The 16,894-nt window shown below is 41.1% G+C and overlaps 1 protein-coding gene across 1 annotated transcript in view; it reads left to right on the forward strand.

Annotated features, from left to right (window-relative positions):
- The window catches only part of PLEKHM3 (pleckstrin homology domain containing M3), a 176,115-nt gene that overhangs the window by 96,548 nt on the left and 62,673 nt on the right, over positions 1–16,894 (forward strand). Inside the window, exon 6 of the mRNA XM_003784992.2 lies at positions 10,575–10,638. Coding sequence (XP_003785040.1) covers positions 10,575–10,638 — 64 coding nt within the window. The remainder of the gene's footprint in view (positions 1–10,574; positions 10,639–16,894) is intronic.

Genomic DNA, 16,894 nt, shown 5'->3' on the forward strand with positions numbered 1-16,894 from the left:
CAACAGAGTCTCACTCTGTCACCCTGGGGTTGAGTGCAGTGGCATCGTCAAAGCTCACAGCAACCTCAAACACTTGGGCTCAAGCAATTCTCCTGCCTCACCTTCCCAAGGAGCTGGGACTACAGTTGCCTGCCATAGCACCCAGCTAATTTTTTTTTATTTTAGTAGAAAAGATGTCGCACTCTTGTTCAGGCTGGTCTCAAACTCCTGGGCTCAAGTGATCCACCCACCTTGGAGTGCCAGGATTATAGGTGTGAGCCACCACACCCAGCAAGATTATGCTTTTCATCTGTTTTGCTCACTTTGGTGTCCCCAGGGCCTAGAGCTGTACTTGACACAGAGTGGGGGCTAATAAATACTTGCTGAATAAATTAACTAAATGAATGAAATAGTATTACCAAGATTTTGCCCAGTCAATTTGGCCAAACTTATTTTTTCCTTACTATAAAAGAGTACAATTCAGCATAGGAAAAAAAATAAGGCAGCTTCCCATTATCCTGTCACTTTGTGCCTGTCCTTCCAGCCTTCCAGACCTTCTCCTCTGCAGATGGTGATTTGTGCTATTAAAATGGTTTTATATTGTATATACTATTTAATTTTAATTGTACATAATACATAATAGGTATATATATACATATATATGGCACATGCGATATTTCAATACAGGAATACAATGTGTAATAATCAAATCAAGATAATTGGGGTATCATCACCCCAGCATTTTTTATTTCTTTGCGTTGGCATTATCCCAATTCCATGTTATTTTAGAGTAGACCATAACTCATTGTTGACTACAGTCACTTTTTTGTGCTATCAGATGTTGTTCATTCTATCTCTGCTTTTGTACCTATTAACTATCCCCGCTTTATTCCCTCTGCTAACTACCCTTCCCAGCCTCTGGTAACTATCTTTCTTGTACATACTCTTTTAAATTTGGTCATTTCACTCAGCATATTATGCATGGCTTTGTATGTGTGTGTGTGAGAGAGAGAATCTTTTTATACCAGTAAATATTTGTCTAAAGGATCATGACTCACTGAGTGAAAATGGTGTTTTGATATGTGAACACAGCTATAGATCATTGATCTTGGAAGAAGTAAATGGGGCTTGCTATTCAGTGCACTCAGCAAAAGATTTCATGAGCCATCTAGTACATGCAATCTAATAATAAATGAGCTGGTAAAATCGCTTCATACTAACACCTTTTCTCTGCTCACCCACCTCCAAAAAGTCGGATGTGTTAGGTGAAAGGATTGTCTGATACAGAGAGAAAAGATTGCATGTTATTGTGAGTTAAATACACTTTATTTAGGAGGTCAGTTTATTAAGAATGTGTCTCTTAGTGCAGTCTTTTTTTTTTTTTAAGTTTCCATACACAGTATTGAAGAGCAGCCTAATTCTTAATGCACAATCTTCACAGACTGGAACTACCTATGAGGAGTATCTGATTAGCAAAATCTGAGCTCTGAATGCTCAAAGTTGGTTAATATTGAATTTTTGAAGAATAAGCCCACTTTAGCAACAACATTAGCTCTCAATTAGTCTCATGAAACACCAATACATTTTCAAATTTGTCAATAACACTTCTTCAAACTCTAAATGAATACAACTCTTCTTGTTCTCTGTAAGACTTAATATTAGCCAGACTTTTGTGGGTAGTTTTCAGGTTAGCGCATTAAAAATGTTATTAGCTGCAGTTGGGGCTTTCGGCTTATTAACAGATTAGCTGCACAATTCTATCAGGACTCAGAATCTACTGAAATACAGGATGTCATTTTGATAGTTTTTGATGGCAACCACTCTTCTCATTCTACTTCAAGGATTCTTCTTCCCGGGAATAACTTCCATAGGTGTGGTTTTCAAGTCATGTGTCTTCTGGATCGCCTACCAGCTCCGCCCCCTTCCTTTGTTTTCTCCAGAGATCTTGTTCAGCAAATTATGTATCCCCGTATCAGCACTGTGAGAGGGAGCTAGCTACAAAAGTGTCATTCACAACTAAACAGATTAAAAACCTTTGAAAAGGAACTCTGGAAAGTTACATATTAATTTTGCTAGACTATATGCATACATAGTTTCTTATTTATTGAGCGATCTTTCAAATAGCTAGGAAGTGATTTTATCTTATTCAGAGATTAAAATATACATAAACTCTCTAAAATCACTTTCTGAGTGATAAAATTTATTGCAGGAAAAGAGTTATATTCTTCCAACTAGAAACACCTTAAACATTTGAACTAGGATATATATAATAGCTGTGATATAATCTGTCACCTTTATAATAAGACCCCGTGATAATCACAACCAAAATTACTTCCCAAGAATTTTCCAAAGCTTTAAGATGGTTGCTAAGAAACTTAAGCACAATTTCTGAATGAGCAGGTAAGAGAGACCCTTATTTCCCATAACTATCTGCCAAGATAGAATATCTGGTGCAATCTTGCTATTTTTTCAGCCAATGAGTTTAGCAAAATGAGGTGCCTAGAGAGATGATTGAAGCTTGTTTCTCCCACATGGGCTGCTATCAAAATATCTGCCTTTGATTTAAAATTGGTTTTCCATTAGCTTGGAGCATGACTAGATATGAGTTTTGTCCACATCTAGCCTAATGTAACTATTTCAGGAAGAGTTTGCAGCTCATCTCAAGAACACCAAATTGCTTCTCCCCTGGGACATTTCATAGTGCTTTCTGCTGATGTCGGCGTGGGTGCATGTGCCCTCTAAAGGAGACTCTCATTACAAATCACCTACCCGGGAACGCATTTTCTTCATGGTAATACTACGTAAATAAGTGGTTTTCCTTTTAAACTATTCTTTATGCACTTTAATACACATTCTTTCTTTAGACACTTATCATTTAGAATCACATTCTGAAAGTTTGCTTTTGGTGTTGTGTTTTCGTTTTGAGTTCTCATGTGCGGGTGTGTGGATGTGTCTATGTTGCGGGTCTTTCTGTTGAAGCCTGTCTAACATGAGCTATTCTCTTTACAAACTTTTTTCTTTTTATTCATTTTAATCCTTGGGTCTTTAAATGCCAGTTTTGCATCTCTAGGAACAAAGCTATAGGAAAATCGAGATATTATTAAATCTGTCAGACTCTTGCAAAGGGTCTGCCTACCTCAGAGCCTGACCCAGTCCCTTTTCTCCCATGAGCATTAGGGCTTGCTGGGAGCTGAGCTGAAAGTCCTCAGAAATTAGTCAAGTTAAATGAGTCTTGATTTATTTGACTTAATGTCATGGAACAAAAGGGAATGAGGCCCCCCTACCTTTTCTGTTAAGACTGCTGCCTTTGATTTCATAGGCAATTATCTCTGCGTTTTGAAACCCCAGTACCAGCTGCATAATGTAAGGGCTCTGAATCATATATGACCTTTTTCCTTTCTAATTTTCATCTTTTCTCACCTTTCTCATTACATCTATCTATAAATGAAGCCTAAGTTAGCTTCCCAGTGTGTCAGGCAGTTCTAAGGTTGATAAAATAGGAAATGTTAGCATTAGAAACAATTGTGCTACTTGGTTTTCATTATCCCGGTTTCGCAGGCTTCTTCAGTGTTCTTTGGTACCAGGGAACTCAAGAGCGCTACCTGCCAGTGATAGGATTTCCTGTGGTGGGTCAGGGAAGTGTGGAGTTGACTCTCCTTATCTTGTTTGTCCTTTGGCCATGGTGTCAGGGCCTACCTGATAAACTTGGATTGGCATGAGCAGGATTGTCCATGTGGTAGGCCCATTACAGAAGTGCTGCCAGACCTGGTGATTAATAGGCCTGGGTGCACTGAAGTCACTCAATGCACAGAAAGCCCCAAACACAGCAGCCTCATCAGAAAACAAAAGGCCATGTTCTCCTGCAGCAAGGACCCTGTTTACCAAAGCACTGCTCAGTCAGATAACCTTCAGTTAGTTAGTAGCTTTTGGTTCTTAATACAATGAGGTTTGGGGGTTACATTGGAAAAATTATAATTACCTTTTATATAACATTTTAGTAAAAGCTTAAATCATTTCAACTAAGAAAATACTTACTTGAGTTCACAAGTTCGAGACCAGCCTGAGCAAAAGCGAGACCCTGTCTCTACTAAAAATAGAAAACTTGAGGCAACAGGATCACTTAAGTTGGAGGTTGCTGTGAGCTATGATGCTATAGCACTCTCCCCAGGGCAACAGCTTGAGATGCTGTTTCAAAAAAAAAAAAAGGAAAAAAAAGAAAGAAAAAGAAAATACAGTATGTGTGTGTATAAGTGTTTGTGTGTGCAAACATGTATATTTGAAAGAGCTTCCAGCTGGGTCTACATCCCATACCTGGTAGGCCTTTCCAGGGCCAGGCTCTGCTAATTATCTCTACTTTTGTGTCTTGAGCTTCAGCTTCTGTTCTAACTTCTGCATTTTAACATAAATATGTCCAAGTCTCTTCCTTCTTAAAAAAAAAAAATTCCTTTCTTAGTCCTACATCCTTCTATAGCCATGGCCCAATTTCCCTCTTTTCCTTTAAAGTTAACTTGTTAAAAGGCTAATCCACAGTACTCAGCCCTCTGCAGTCTGGTTTCCCTCCTCCTCCCCTCAAACCACCCTGTTGGAGGCCACCGACGGATTTGTGCTGCCACTTTCCAGGCCTCCGAAGGGTCTTGCTCGTGTCATTTGACCTCTCCTCTGCCTTTGATGCCCCTGAGCCCATCTTCCTTTATGCAACCCTCTCCTTCCTCGGCTTCTCTGCTACTGGCTTTTCTGCTTTTTCTCCTCCCTGTCACCCTGCTCCTTCCCAGTCTTCCTCCTGCATCCACTCCATACACAGCGCTGTTTTAGCAGGGCCCATCCTTTCTCATTTCCCTGTATGTACAGTCCAGGGCTATCACTTCTCATGGCTTCACCTGAACAGCCTATAGAGGCTCAGGCCCACGAATCTCCTACCTGGACACACATCTGGACATTCTGCTGAGAGTTCCCATCCTCTGCTCCCACATCTTCGTTACCCTTTCCCTGCAAAGATGACTCCACTTTCCCATTGCTATGGCTGTAAATGGAACTGCCTAGCTAGAAGACTTGGAGCAATCCCAGGCTTCTTCCCAGCCCTCACCTCCTGGAAGTCCTCTTGACCTGTGGACTCTGCCTGAGAAATCTCTCTTGTGGCAGGCCCATTCTCTCCTTCTCTTCAGGCCCTCACCATTTATCACCTAGTTAAAAAACATTTTTTTCCCTTTCCCTTCAGTCTCTCCCTTTGTTCCCTTCTGCTGTCAGTGATCTTTTAAAGTCACAAAGCTAACCGTCAATCTCCTTGGGGCATGTCTGTCACACCCCATCTCTTTGGGGGTAGGCTCTTAGTGTGGCTTTCAAGACCTCTCAGGTCTTACAACCTACCTTTCTAAGCCCATTCCCGCCATTTCCCCTGCTCATCTGCCCCTGGAGCTGGTCTTACACTCCCTAGCTCTGTGCTCTCTTACCCATCGGCTTACTTGTCTATTGATCCTCCCAGGCTGCATATTCTCTGATATTAAAAAACCTATGTCTTTTCCAAATCACCGGGGTCCAGCACAATGCCTGGCATGTGTTGTGGATCCTGTATCCACTTAACTGCAATGATATGTACTGATTTTAGGTTCTTATTTTAGGGCTTGTTTCATTTTATTTATTTTAATTTTCTTTTTCTTTTAGATAGGGTCTTGCTCATCACCCAGGTTTGGGTGCAGTGGTATTGTCACAGCTCACTGCAATCTCCAACTCCTAGTCTCTAGCAATTCCTCCTGTCTCAGCATCCCGAGTAGCCAGGACTACAGGTGCCCTCCATAACACCTGGCTAATTTTTCTATATTTTTGTAAAGACAGGGTCTCACTCCTGCTCAGACTGGTCTTGAACTCCTAGCCTCAAACAGTTTTCCCACCTTGGCCTCCCAAAGTGCTAGGGATACAGGCATGAGCCATCGCACTTGGCCTGATTTTAGGTTTTTAACCATGATGACAAGTCACGGAGTTGTGTAAGGCTGGGCTTCATTTCTTTTAAGTTGATGAGAGATGTACTGTTTTCTGACTAATCACTGATTCTTTAATGAGTACATTATCATAAAATTAATGCTGATGTGACTGTCTTAAGAGACCACCAAACTTTGCTTGGCAGACACGAACAGCTCCTTCACAGAGTCCCTGAAGTGACTACAAATTCAATTCCACATCCCCTGTGAAGCCCTGAGCGTACCTTGGTCATACAGGTTTTCCAGAACCCCTTCAGCTAATCAGAGTTTATAGAGAACTGGCCCCAGAGGATCTCTGCTTTTTTCATCTATTTCCTATGTGGCCCCTGACCCACAGGCTAACTTGTAAGAACAAAGCCACAGCAGGGAAGAGCCCTTGGTGTCACCTACATGGGAAGTTGCCATGGCCCACACTTTCCTGAATTTGGCTTTTGGTCCTTATTTTTACCTTATGCTTCCCCTTATGCTTTGGAGAATATTCTGCAAATTCAGTCTGCCTTAGGGGAAAGAGGAACCAGCTGCAGTGAGCCTAAGTTATCTGGCCCAGCCTTGGAAACCTTCACCTCTTCCTCTACCAAAAGAGTGAATCCCCATCTCTAAGTAGCTGGAAAAAATAAAAAAAAAAACTCCAACTACTTCATATTTTATTTATGTTAAAAAGCATCAATATAAGAGACCAGTCTTCTCTCTCAGGAAATTTGTTCTCGTATTTGACTTGCAATGCCTTCATGCTACAAATTCTGTCCTCCAAAGAGAAGAAAAGCTGATTGGCATCATCTATCTTCAAAGTCTGTATTTTTAATGGCCACTACTAAATTTTTGGACATAACATCTTCTCCAGACATAGTAAGCTTGGTTCCTTTATTGTTTCTGCATACATTGCATTTTCCAGTTCTTTGTGTCTGTTCCGACTGACCTCATGTAAATTATAGTATTAGATGCTGAAGAGTGATATAGGGTAGACAAGTGCTTCTGGAGGGTCTTAGAATCTCTTCTAAAGGGAGAGAGAAAATAAATATGTGAAATATATTTACACACATTAAACATTAAATAAATACATAGGTGACTTCAGCTATACCGTACAAATAACGTTGAAGGAGTATTAGAGATGACTGTAACCAAAGTTGGCCAGTTATTGTGAGAAGAGTAAACAGCACTGGAAAGCAAGAAGGACCCAGTCTCACTGGAAAACCTGGAAATCTCTTTCCTGCTCAGCAATCATGTTCCTTGGAGTCTTCATGTCCAGCACTTAGCACCACGGGCTTATATTAAGCTCTCAATAAGGATTTGTTGTCTATATGACAGCTGGCTGTCCTACTCTAGGAAGGGTATATGTGGGTCATTACAAAAGTTTTCAGATACACAAAAATCAAGAAACACAAAATCCACACCAACAGAAACAAATGAAGCCCTCCCAGCAGCACCGATAAGCCAAACCAGTTGGAACTTGCGTGGGTGAATCAGAATGTTGACTCTGTTTCTTGGAAATGAATAATGGACCATCACACAGTCTGTCTCAAAACTTTCATAGCAACCTGTACCAGTATAGCTTGCTTTGTAAATTTGTAAATAATCCTTATATCCTATATACTCCCAGTTTTAGAAATCTTAAAAAGCATCAGTATAAGAAATGTTTTTAATATTTACCAGTCAGAGCAGAAAGAACTTTAAGTGGCAAAACATCACAGATATGAGATGCTACGGTGCATTTGCTCCTACTGTAGGTTGCCTTTCAAAAGATTATTCCCTCCATTCAGCCTCCCCAAACACCCGCTGCCCCTTGTATTGTCATCCATGCTGCCCCTGGAGCCCCCTGAAGACTGTGTCACAGGCTTCCTTTTCTATGCATTATGTTTGGGTCCCGCCTCCTTACACGTGCTTAACATGTAAGCAGCAAGAATAAAAAAAAAAAAAAAACAGTCTATGAAACGTTGTATTCTGGATTTGATGCTGGCCAGATTAAGGATTTGGTGAAATAACTGGTGAAATCTGAATAAGATCTATAATGTGTGTAATAGTTAATTTCTTAGTTTTGGTCAATGAACCGTGGTTACATAAGATGTAAACATTAGGGGGAGTTTGGTGAAGGGTATAAGGTTATGAATGTTTTACAAAAAAGGAAATGTTAGAAACTGAAGTAAATGTGAACATCCTGGGTATTTTTAGGACATAATTTTTCAAGAATTAGAAAATTACAAACACTAAAATATACCTTAAATAATTCTAGATACTGAGGGCGGCGCCTGTGGCTCAAAAGAGTAGGGCGCTGGCCCCATATGCTGGAGGTGGCGGGTTCAAACCCAGCCCCTGCCAAAAAAAACCCCAAAAAACTACAAATAATTCTAGATATTGTAAGGTAAATAAAGTAAAAAATAGCCCATCTATGCTCACCCCCTTTCCCATCTAGGTTTCTGCTTGGTCCCTTCCATCAACTCCTGCAGCTCCAGCTGTGCCCTCTGTGCTGAGGTCAGAAGTGACCCTGGCTCTTCCACGTCTCAGTCCCACCCACCTACTCCTTTTATCGTCCCCTTGTCCTTACCCTACAATAGACCCTCAGATCTCTTGTCAGGGATACCTTCCTGTAGTCTTCCCACCCTCCCCAACTGCCTTCAAAAAGAGGGCGTTAGAAGGACATCAGTGTGACTTTCCTATTTTAAAAAACCATCAGTGGCTCTATATTGCTGCTGGTCTAAACAGTAATAAACATCTACCTAGAAAAGCTATGGATATAGCTAAATTAGGTGGTCAGCTCAAACCCACCTCCCTCCTTCCTCTGCCCCCAACCCTAAGAAAACAGAAGGAGCACAGTAGTCAGAAAGTCCTACCGTGGATCTCGCCTTTGTTACTTTGGGCAATTTAGTCTTTGCTTCTGAGCCTCAGTTTCCTCTTGTCTCAAATACAGACTGTGCTTGACATGCAGGGCCTTTGTGACGATTATACAAAACGATGTATGTCACTGGAACCCCAAAGTGTGCTCTTATTATTAGTATTGGTGCATAACCCTAGAATGCCTTGAGGAATAGGTCTCTTGATCATCTCTGCTGTGTGTGTATGTTATTGAGGTGGAGGTTGCGATAGACCACCATCTACTTTCCAGACCAAAGGGACTTTCTATAGGGAAGCTAATGCCAGTGGGAGAAATTGAGCACTTTCTCTATCCCTGCTGTGCTAGGACTGTGCGCTGCTTCCTGCCACAGGTGCGGCCCCAGAGCCATTAGAATTGAAGGGAGCCCAGCCTTGGAACTGGATTCTGTTTCCCAGAATAGAATGCCCTTGCCACTCCCTTGGTCTGCTCATTCCTGTGGGTGCAGTAGTGCTTTTCAGCAGAGTTCTCCAGTGGCCGCCCTACTTTCCAGGAGAGCTGCAAACTAGAATGCACTTACTGTAGTACTCCATGGGGTCCAGACTGTGCTGAATGGATTCAGTGCGCCATCTTGAGTGGCCTAGTACAGTGCATGGTACATAGTTTGTGCTTAATCGGATTGGATGAATGGATTTAATCTCTAAGATGTGGCAACTAATGCATGCTTACTTAAAAGACTGGGTAATGAATTTCCCAGTGAGCTAGATTATTAGGCCAGTGGCTCTAAACCTTGGCTATACTAATCACTAGGAAAGTTTTTGTTTCCTTTTAACACTGATTTCTGGGCTTTACTCATGCATATACCCTGCCATTTTCTAGTGCCTGGCACAGTACTTGGCATATAGTGGATAGTCATTAATTGAATAAATTAATGGTTTCTTTCATTTAAATCACAAGAAAATTGCATAATGCCACTGAAGACAAAGAGAGTAAATGTTAGGACACATGAGTTTTGTTTGGGATTTAGTTTGTACTTGTGTATGTGTACTAGTTTTCCGACCCTCTGCACTTTGGCATCTGTCTGCTTGCCCATGATAGATTGTTTTTTCCTGTTCATTAACCGTCACCCAGCCAGATGCCAGGAACTGACAGCAGCCAAAGATGCTGGACTTTGTCAAGGAATCCCAGTTTAAAATATTTTGTCCCCATTATTCCCGTCTATACATAGGCTTTAAAGATTATCCTCACTATACATGAGATAGTACATCATACGGAATGTGATGTTCAGCCCACCGTCTGCCATTAAGGAAACCACAGAAGGCTCTAGACACATGGGTCACAACTCCAATTTTTTTCCCTAAAATCAACTTATTTAGATACAAAATAATACACCAAGAAAGGTAATTAGAGACATCATGTCCAGGCACTCGGTCACTTTCATTTTACAGTGAAGAAACTGAAACCAGACGGATTTGGGGACTTGTCCAAGATCACATAGCTTGTTACGGACACAGTTGGTGTGAGAAATCTGACGTCCTGGTCCTCAGGCCTGGACCACTACAGTGTACGCATAGCATTTCTGATTACATTAGAAATCTAAGATGACATTTTTTTTCCCATTGTAGTACCTGTGTTAGGAAGAAAAATATCTGAGAAAAAGAAATTATTACAGGTTTCTCAGAGGGTTTGGGAAGGAGGAGTGGAAGTGGAAAGGGGAGAGAGCAAAGGAAAGGAATTCTTAAATGAGACTTTGAAACATCTCAGAAAAAGTGTGTTTTGTGGCAGCACCAAGTTCATTGTGTATCTTCCTTTGTTTTCAGAATTTTCCCCAGAGAATACCTCCTTCAGCAGATCCACCTGTATTCCCTCGCCGACCTACAGCAGGTAAGTGCTCAGAGGGGCCATTTCATTTTTGTTCTCTTTCTTTTGATTATGGTCTTGGCCCTGAATTCTGCCATCATGGGGGGAGTTTTCACCATAAGCCCTAATTAACATTCAGTTAATTTTTCTTCAGAGCCAAGGAGTAGAGGGAGTTTAGTATAAAAATATATTATAGGATGGTAACAAAGAGCTTTCATACGGTGTTGGTGGGGCGTAAAGTGATGCAGCCACTTTGGAAGCCAGTTTGGCAATTTCTCAAAAATTGCCATGAGACCTTGCAGTTCTACTCCCAGGTAGACTCCCAAGAGACCTGAGAACACATGTCCACATAAAAACTCACACACAAGTGTTCAGAGCAGCATTATCCATCATAAGCGAAGAAGTGGACCCAACCCAAATGTTCATCAGCTGGTGAGTGGATAAACAACATGTTATACATCCCTATGATGGCTGTTATTTGGCTAAAAAGGGCGTGAAGTGCTGACGCGTGCTGCAACCCAGACGAACCTTGGAAATAGCATGCTAAGTAAAAGAAGCCAGACAGCAAAGAATACATATTGCATGATTCACTTTAAATGAAATGTCCAAAATAGGCAAATCCCCAGTGACAAAGGTACACTAGCGGTTGCCAGAGCCTGGGGAGGACAGAGGCCTGAGGAGTGACGGCTAATGCATACGTGGTTTCTCCTGGAGCTGAGGAAAGTGTTCTGGAATTAGTGGTGATGGTTGCGCAACCTTGTGAATACGCTAAAAACCACTGGATTGCTTTCTTGAGCAGAGGGAATTTTATGGTATGTGAATTATATCAGCAAACAAACTGTATGAATAAAAAAGATTTAAATTAAGTAAAATTTAAATGAAACATAACAGATCTCATTGGAGTCAAAATCATCTCTCTATACGTTTATTAGCACTTGTCCCTTTAATGATTGACCCGGTTAGCAGCCGGGAAGAAACTGACCTTTTGTGTGTTCAACTCTAAGCCTGAACATGTTACCTTTGGTTAATCATTTAAATCAACAACTCCCTCCCTAAGAAGCTGTTAGACACTATGATTCTTTCAAGAGTCAATTTAAAAAAAACAATTGTGACAACTTTTAGAGCATCTGGAACTGCTGTGATTCTGTTCTTTTGTTATTTTCCTCTTTGGCGATTTTATCGAGAAGAAATTAAGTCAACTTAAAAACTGTGTTCATATCCTTTACTTGTTTTTCAGACTTTAAATTACTTTTCCAGGCTTTTTAAAAATGTCTTTTTTCTTTTAATTAAAAAAACTTAAAGACGTTGGTGCTCTGTTTGACCCCTCAGAGGTAGGAAAGTTATTTTTCTTTTTAAAAAATTATTATTATTATTTTATTGTTTGGGATTCATTGCGGGTACAAAGAATTAGGTTACACTGATTGCATTTGTTAGATGAAGTCCCTCTTATAACTACATCCCCCCCCAAGAGGTGTGTCATACACCATGACCCCCATACCCCGCCTGCCTCCCTCTCCCCACTTGTTCATTCACCTACCCCTCCCCCTGTTGTATTAGCTCATCTACTGCCTTCATATGAGAATGGAGTATATTGGACTCTTGCTTCTCCATTCTGGTGATGCTTTACTGAGAAGAATGTGTTCCACCTCTATCCAGGTTAAGAAAGTTATTTCAAATGGCAGGAATAATTTTAGAGTGTTTAGTTGGAGAGGGCTGAGAGAAGACTAGGGTTTTGATGTCCACATGTGCATCAAGTTTAAACTTATTTGTGCATAGTCAGCTGCCCCAGCTCCTTCAGTCCTGCCGGCCCTTTACCACGTAGTCAAGCTGTAGTGATCTGCTACCTGGGGTGGAAAGGGATATATTTTTAATTACAGTCATCCAGTGGTGTTCAAGGGACAGAATTGGTTAAAACCCCCATTATACATTTGTCTATTTTCTAGAGTCTATCTGATCACAATATCTGAGGACACAGACGCTATCACTTAAGAAGTATGCTTAAAGGCCCAGAACATTCTTGTAAAGGTGGTTTAAAATAGAATGGGTGGGCTCCAAAGTGAGTACTCTTTGAGGAAGCCTTTCAAAAACGAGTTTTGATATCAGAGGAAGGGAAAGAATTGAAGAAATTCCATATTCATTTTGGGGTGTCAAAGTAGTGTATCCGTTTGGAATAATAAAACTTGCTTTCTAAGACTTCCTGTACCCTGCTGTCTTTTTATTTTTGCCCTTTCTTTCTTTTCCCCCTTGTAATAATCAAACCATACATGCCAAGCAGCTTACTTAACTCAGTGGCAGCACTATTCTTGGTCCACCAAGCCATTAGCCCCTGGAGCCCCATAAGCAGCTTAATCAGTTTTCAGCTTCAGTAGTAAAATGATCGAGGCAATCACCAGCTTATCAAACTCCCCATGGACGGGTGGCTAGAGCTCAATGTCTCCATTTACTTAACAGCTTCCTCTAACCTGGTTCTTTGTGCCTGGCTCTCAGAGCCACAAACTTATCATATTTAGAGGAAGTTTAATTCAATTACCTTTTCTGCCTGAGGTGGGTTAAATTGGCTTTAGCTTTGATCTGTCTGCATCTTGACTATCAGCACTGATGGCCACCCTCTCCCCATCTTCCCTGGGTTTCTGAGTAAATAACAAGCGTGTTTTCTAGATCTGAATTGTTCTTCAAATTGTAAGAAAAGGGACACAAGGAGGAAGGAAAAAGAATACTATTGCTTTGTGAAAAAGAATGTCGTGGTGGCAGGAAACCCTTCGTGACTGACCACCACCAGCCCCACAGGGTCCTGCACTGCTTTGGCCTCCGCTGGCCTACTTCATCCTCATCCTGTGTGGTGTCCGGGTCAGGAACGTTAGAGTAAATCATTTCTCCCTATGTGATTCCCCTCCGAACTGCTGAAAGTTTCTATCAAAGCAGATCTTTCTGTCCTATAAAATAACTATAGAAAGGAAATTTTGGTGTACAGATTTTGCAGAGGAAGAGAAGATAAACTAATGTGAGTGACTGAAGACTTATATAGATCCAATTTCTCCTTAGTGTATTTGATTTTTCCCATTAGCTTTTATGTTTATAAAAAAACACAACATAGACATTTTCCCCTTTGAAGAGAAAAAGAAAAGGTAGGAGAAAGGTAAGAATTTAATAATAGGCTCAGCGCCTATAGCTCAACCGGCTAAGGCGCCAGCCATGTACACCTAAGGTGGCGGGTTCGAATCCCCAGCCCGGACCTGCCAAACAACAATGACGGCTGCAACCAAAAAATAGCCGGGCATTGTGGCGGGCGCCTGTGGTCCCAGCTACTTGGGAGGCTGAGGCAGGAGACTCGCTTGAGCCCAGGAGTTGGAGGTTGCTGTGAGCTGTAAAGCCACGGCACTCTACCCAGGGGGACAGCTTGAGGCTCTGTCTCAAAAAAAAAAAAAAAAAAATTAAAAAAAACTAAAAGCAACGAAAAAAATCCAAGAACAAAAAAAAAAAAAAATTGCAACCTTCTTGTCTGTTTTTGGTTTCACGTTTATAGGTAACAGTCCCTGAAATTGAGCAAAGACTCAATTCAATAATTTGGCTGAAGATTTCAAGCTCCTTAATGCTTCTTTTGTCATATTCAAGACAATTTTCCCACCTCTTGTCACTATTTGAATTTACTGCCCTCTGTGCATGCATCCTCCTTTACTATATCATACAGTTGGATGTGAGGGAAAAACTAGCAAGGACTGACAAGCGCTTCGCAAAGGAAATTTTCTCCACTTGTACTGGGAGCTATAGTCACCTGCCGTTGGTCACTAGTGCCAGTTATTACCAAAATTTATGCTGGCAGTAAGTCCCTAATTATCTATGCATTTCACCATTGATTGACTTGCTCACTGGGTACTCGCTGGGTATTACTAGCATATCGAAAAGGGATTATTTGAACAGCACTTGGGTCTGTAATCAGCTGACAGCATTTAGCCATCACACGTACGGTAGAGCCAAGTACTCCTGCCTAGTAGTAGGGTCGGGAAGGGGCCTAACCTGGCGGCAGTGGCTCCCCAGGTCCTAGGAGTTCTGCATTTACCACTTAGATTCACACAATTTCTTAGTTTGGAATTCTGTTAGAAAAATATATTCAATTCATATGTTTTTTAAATATAAATCTAAACAAATATATTGTTGATTATTTTTTAAATAAAATCTCAGCAACAGACTTTCTTTCAGGAGATGTGAATGCATAGTGGTTTTTTGAACTGACAAAGCAGTTCCTTAGAAAGGATTTAGTAGAAAAAGGACTAAGCACATGTGACTTAATGGGCAAGTATTAGCCTTGCATCAAGGCTAGGCATTGAGCTCTAGCCACCCATCCATGGGGAGTGCATGCTATGAAACTAAGGCACTACTTTAAAGAACTTTCTCTTGGTTTGCTACTTCTAGATGGGGCAATAGAATAGTATTTGTATTTTGTTATTTTCAGTCTGTTCAGCAATATCACAAATCTATGGAAAGGCTCTTAGATAGAAGTACAATAAAAAGACACGTTCACCAGGGCCAGGTGTGGCGGCTCACACCTGTAATCCTAGCACTCTAGGAGGCCAAGGCTGGTGGATTCCTTGAGCTCACTAGTTCAAGACCACCCTGAGCAAGAGCAAGACCCCATCTCTAAAAAATAGCCAGGTGTTGGGGCGGGCACCTATAGTCCCAGCTACTTGGGAGGCTGAGGCAAGTGAATTGCTTGAGCCCAGGAGTTGGAGGTTGCTGTGAGCTGTGATGCCGTAGCACGCTAGCAAGTGCGAGAAAGTGAGACTGTCTCAAAGAAAAATAAAAAAGAAAAGAAAAGACATGTTCCCATGAGACAGCAGGAACTCTTCCTTAACTCTCAATGCCTGAACTTCTGGATGAGCTGTCCCCTGTGAAGTATGTGACAAACCATCTCTTTGTTCACATCCCCTTGGCTTGTTTAACACTGATAAAAAGTTTCCAAATTTTGAGTACCTTAGTATGAGTAAATTAATGGTCAAGAGTTCTCAGTTGTTCTTAAAGAGCAAATCAGAACCCTGGTTTAATATGTCATTCTTTGGACTGTGTAAACGATAGGAGAATTCTTCTGAAGTTCCTTCTACTCGCTGAAAGAAAAGGTCAGGTTGGACCTCTAAATTTTGGCTACCTGTGCTACTGTGATAAAACCTAAAATGTATATTAATGACCAGCTCTTCTGGTATTACGCACCTTTGGGACATATGTAAGTTAAGCATTGAATGACTCTATTTGTGGTAATTCCTGAGAAAGGATACTGGATGATCCCAGGGGTGAGGCATTTGGTTAGAGCGGCCCCTCCAGCCCCACCACTGCAGCCCCCAACACACACACCTCTCTTGTGAGATGGTCTAAGGAGCTGATTTCTCATTATTTACCTTCTCTGGGCCTAAATTTCCAAACTAGACTCTACATTTAAGTTAAGGCAACTTAGATTCCAGTTAATATGAATATTGCTGGAGAAAAATAAATTATTATCTTGGCACAAATCCATTTGTCTTACTAATAAGTTGAAAATACAGCATGATATTTCAGGGGGAGAGACATCTCAACACATACGTTCTAATGAGAGGGAAAAAGGTGGAAAATTCCAGAAGTTGAGGACTTACTAAAGAATTGTAAATCGGGAAGGATGCCAGAGGGGAGGACCCACAGAAAAGAAAGAGGAGTAAACAAATGCTCACAGTGTTTCTGGAGCTGCCCGAAACTGTCTGAGCTGTCTGTTTTGCACTACAGCAGTAAACGCTTAGCAACTGAGTTAACTTACAGAGCATGCAAATGTTTGATGAATTGGTGAATGAATGGACGGATGGATGAAAATGTACGTTCCTACGCACATCCACTGTCCTGAACGCACTAGCTTTATCTTCCCCCCACCCTCCGTAGCAAAGCAAACCAATTAGTTTAAAGTTAGCCCCTAAACAAAGCAAAACTAGAAATGCTGATCTGTGAAATAACGATGCACAGAATTCTGAAACCAAATAAAAAGTTATGAATAATGATGAATTGTTTCGTGTTGCAAATAATGATGGTTTCGTGTTTCTGAACACCAACCATTCCTGAACAGCTAACTTTTCACTTAACTTTTATGCTAGTCCCTCAAATGTTTGTGACCTAAACATTTGTTGGACCTGGCCCCCAAAGAAATAATACAAACGATGGACCCACCTCAAAGATTTTCTAGTGTTTTCTAGCTAGTGTGTAAGATCACCAAAAGGCAATGTTTAAGGCACTTTGAAGCTACTTCTTAACAACATCCTTTGCTGAATTC

This window comes from Otolemur garnettii, unplaced genomic scaffold, assembly GCF_000181295.1.
Source record: "Otolemur garnettii isolate 467f Iridium unplaced genomic scaffold, OtoGar3 scaffold00013, whole genome shotgun sequence".
Lineage (NCBI taxonomy): Eukaryota > Metazoa > Chordata > Mammalia > Primates > Galagidae > Otolemur > Otolemur garnettii.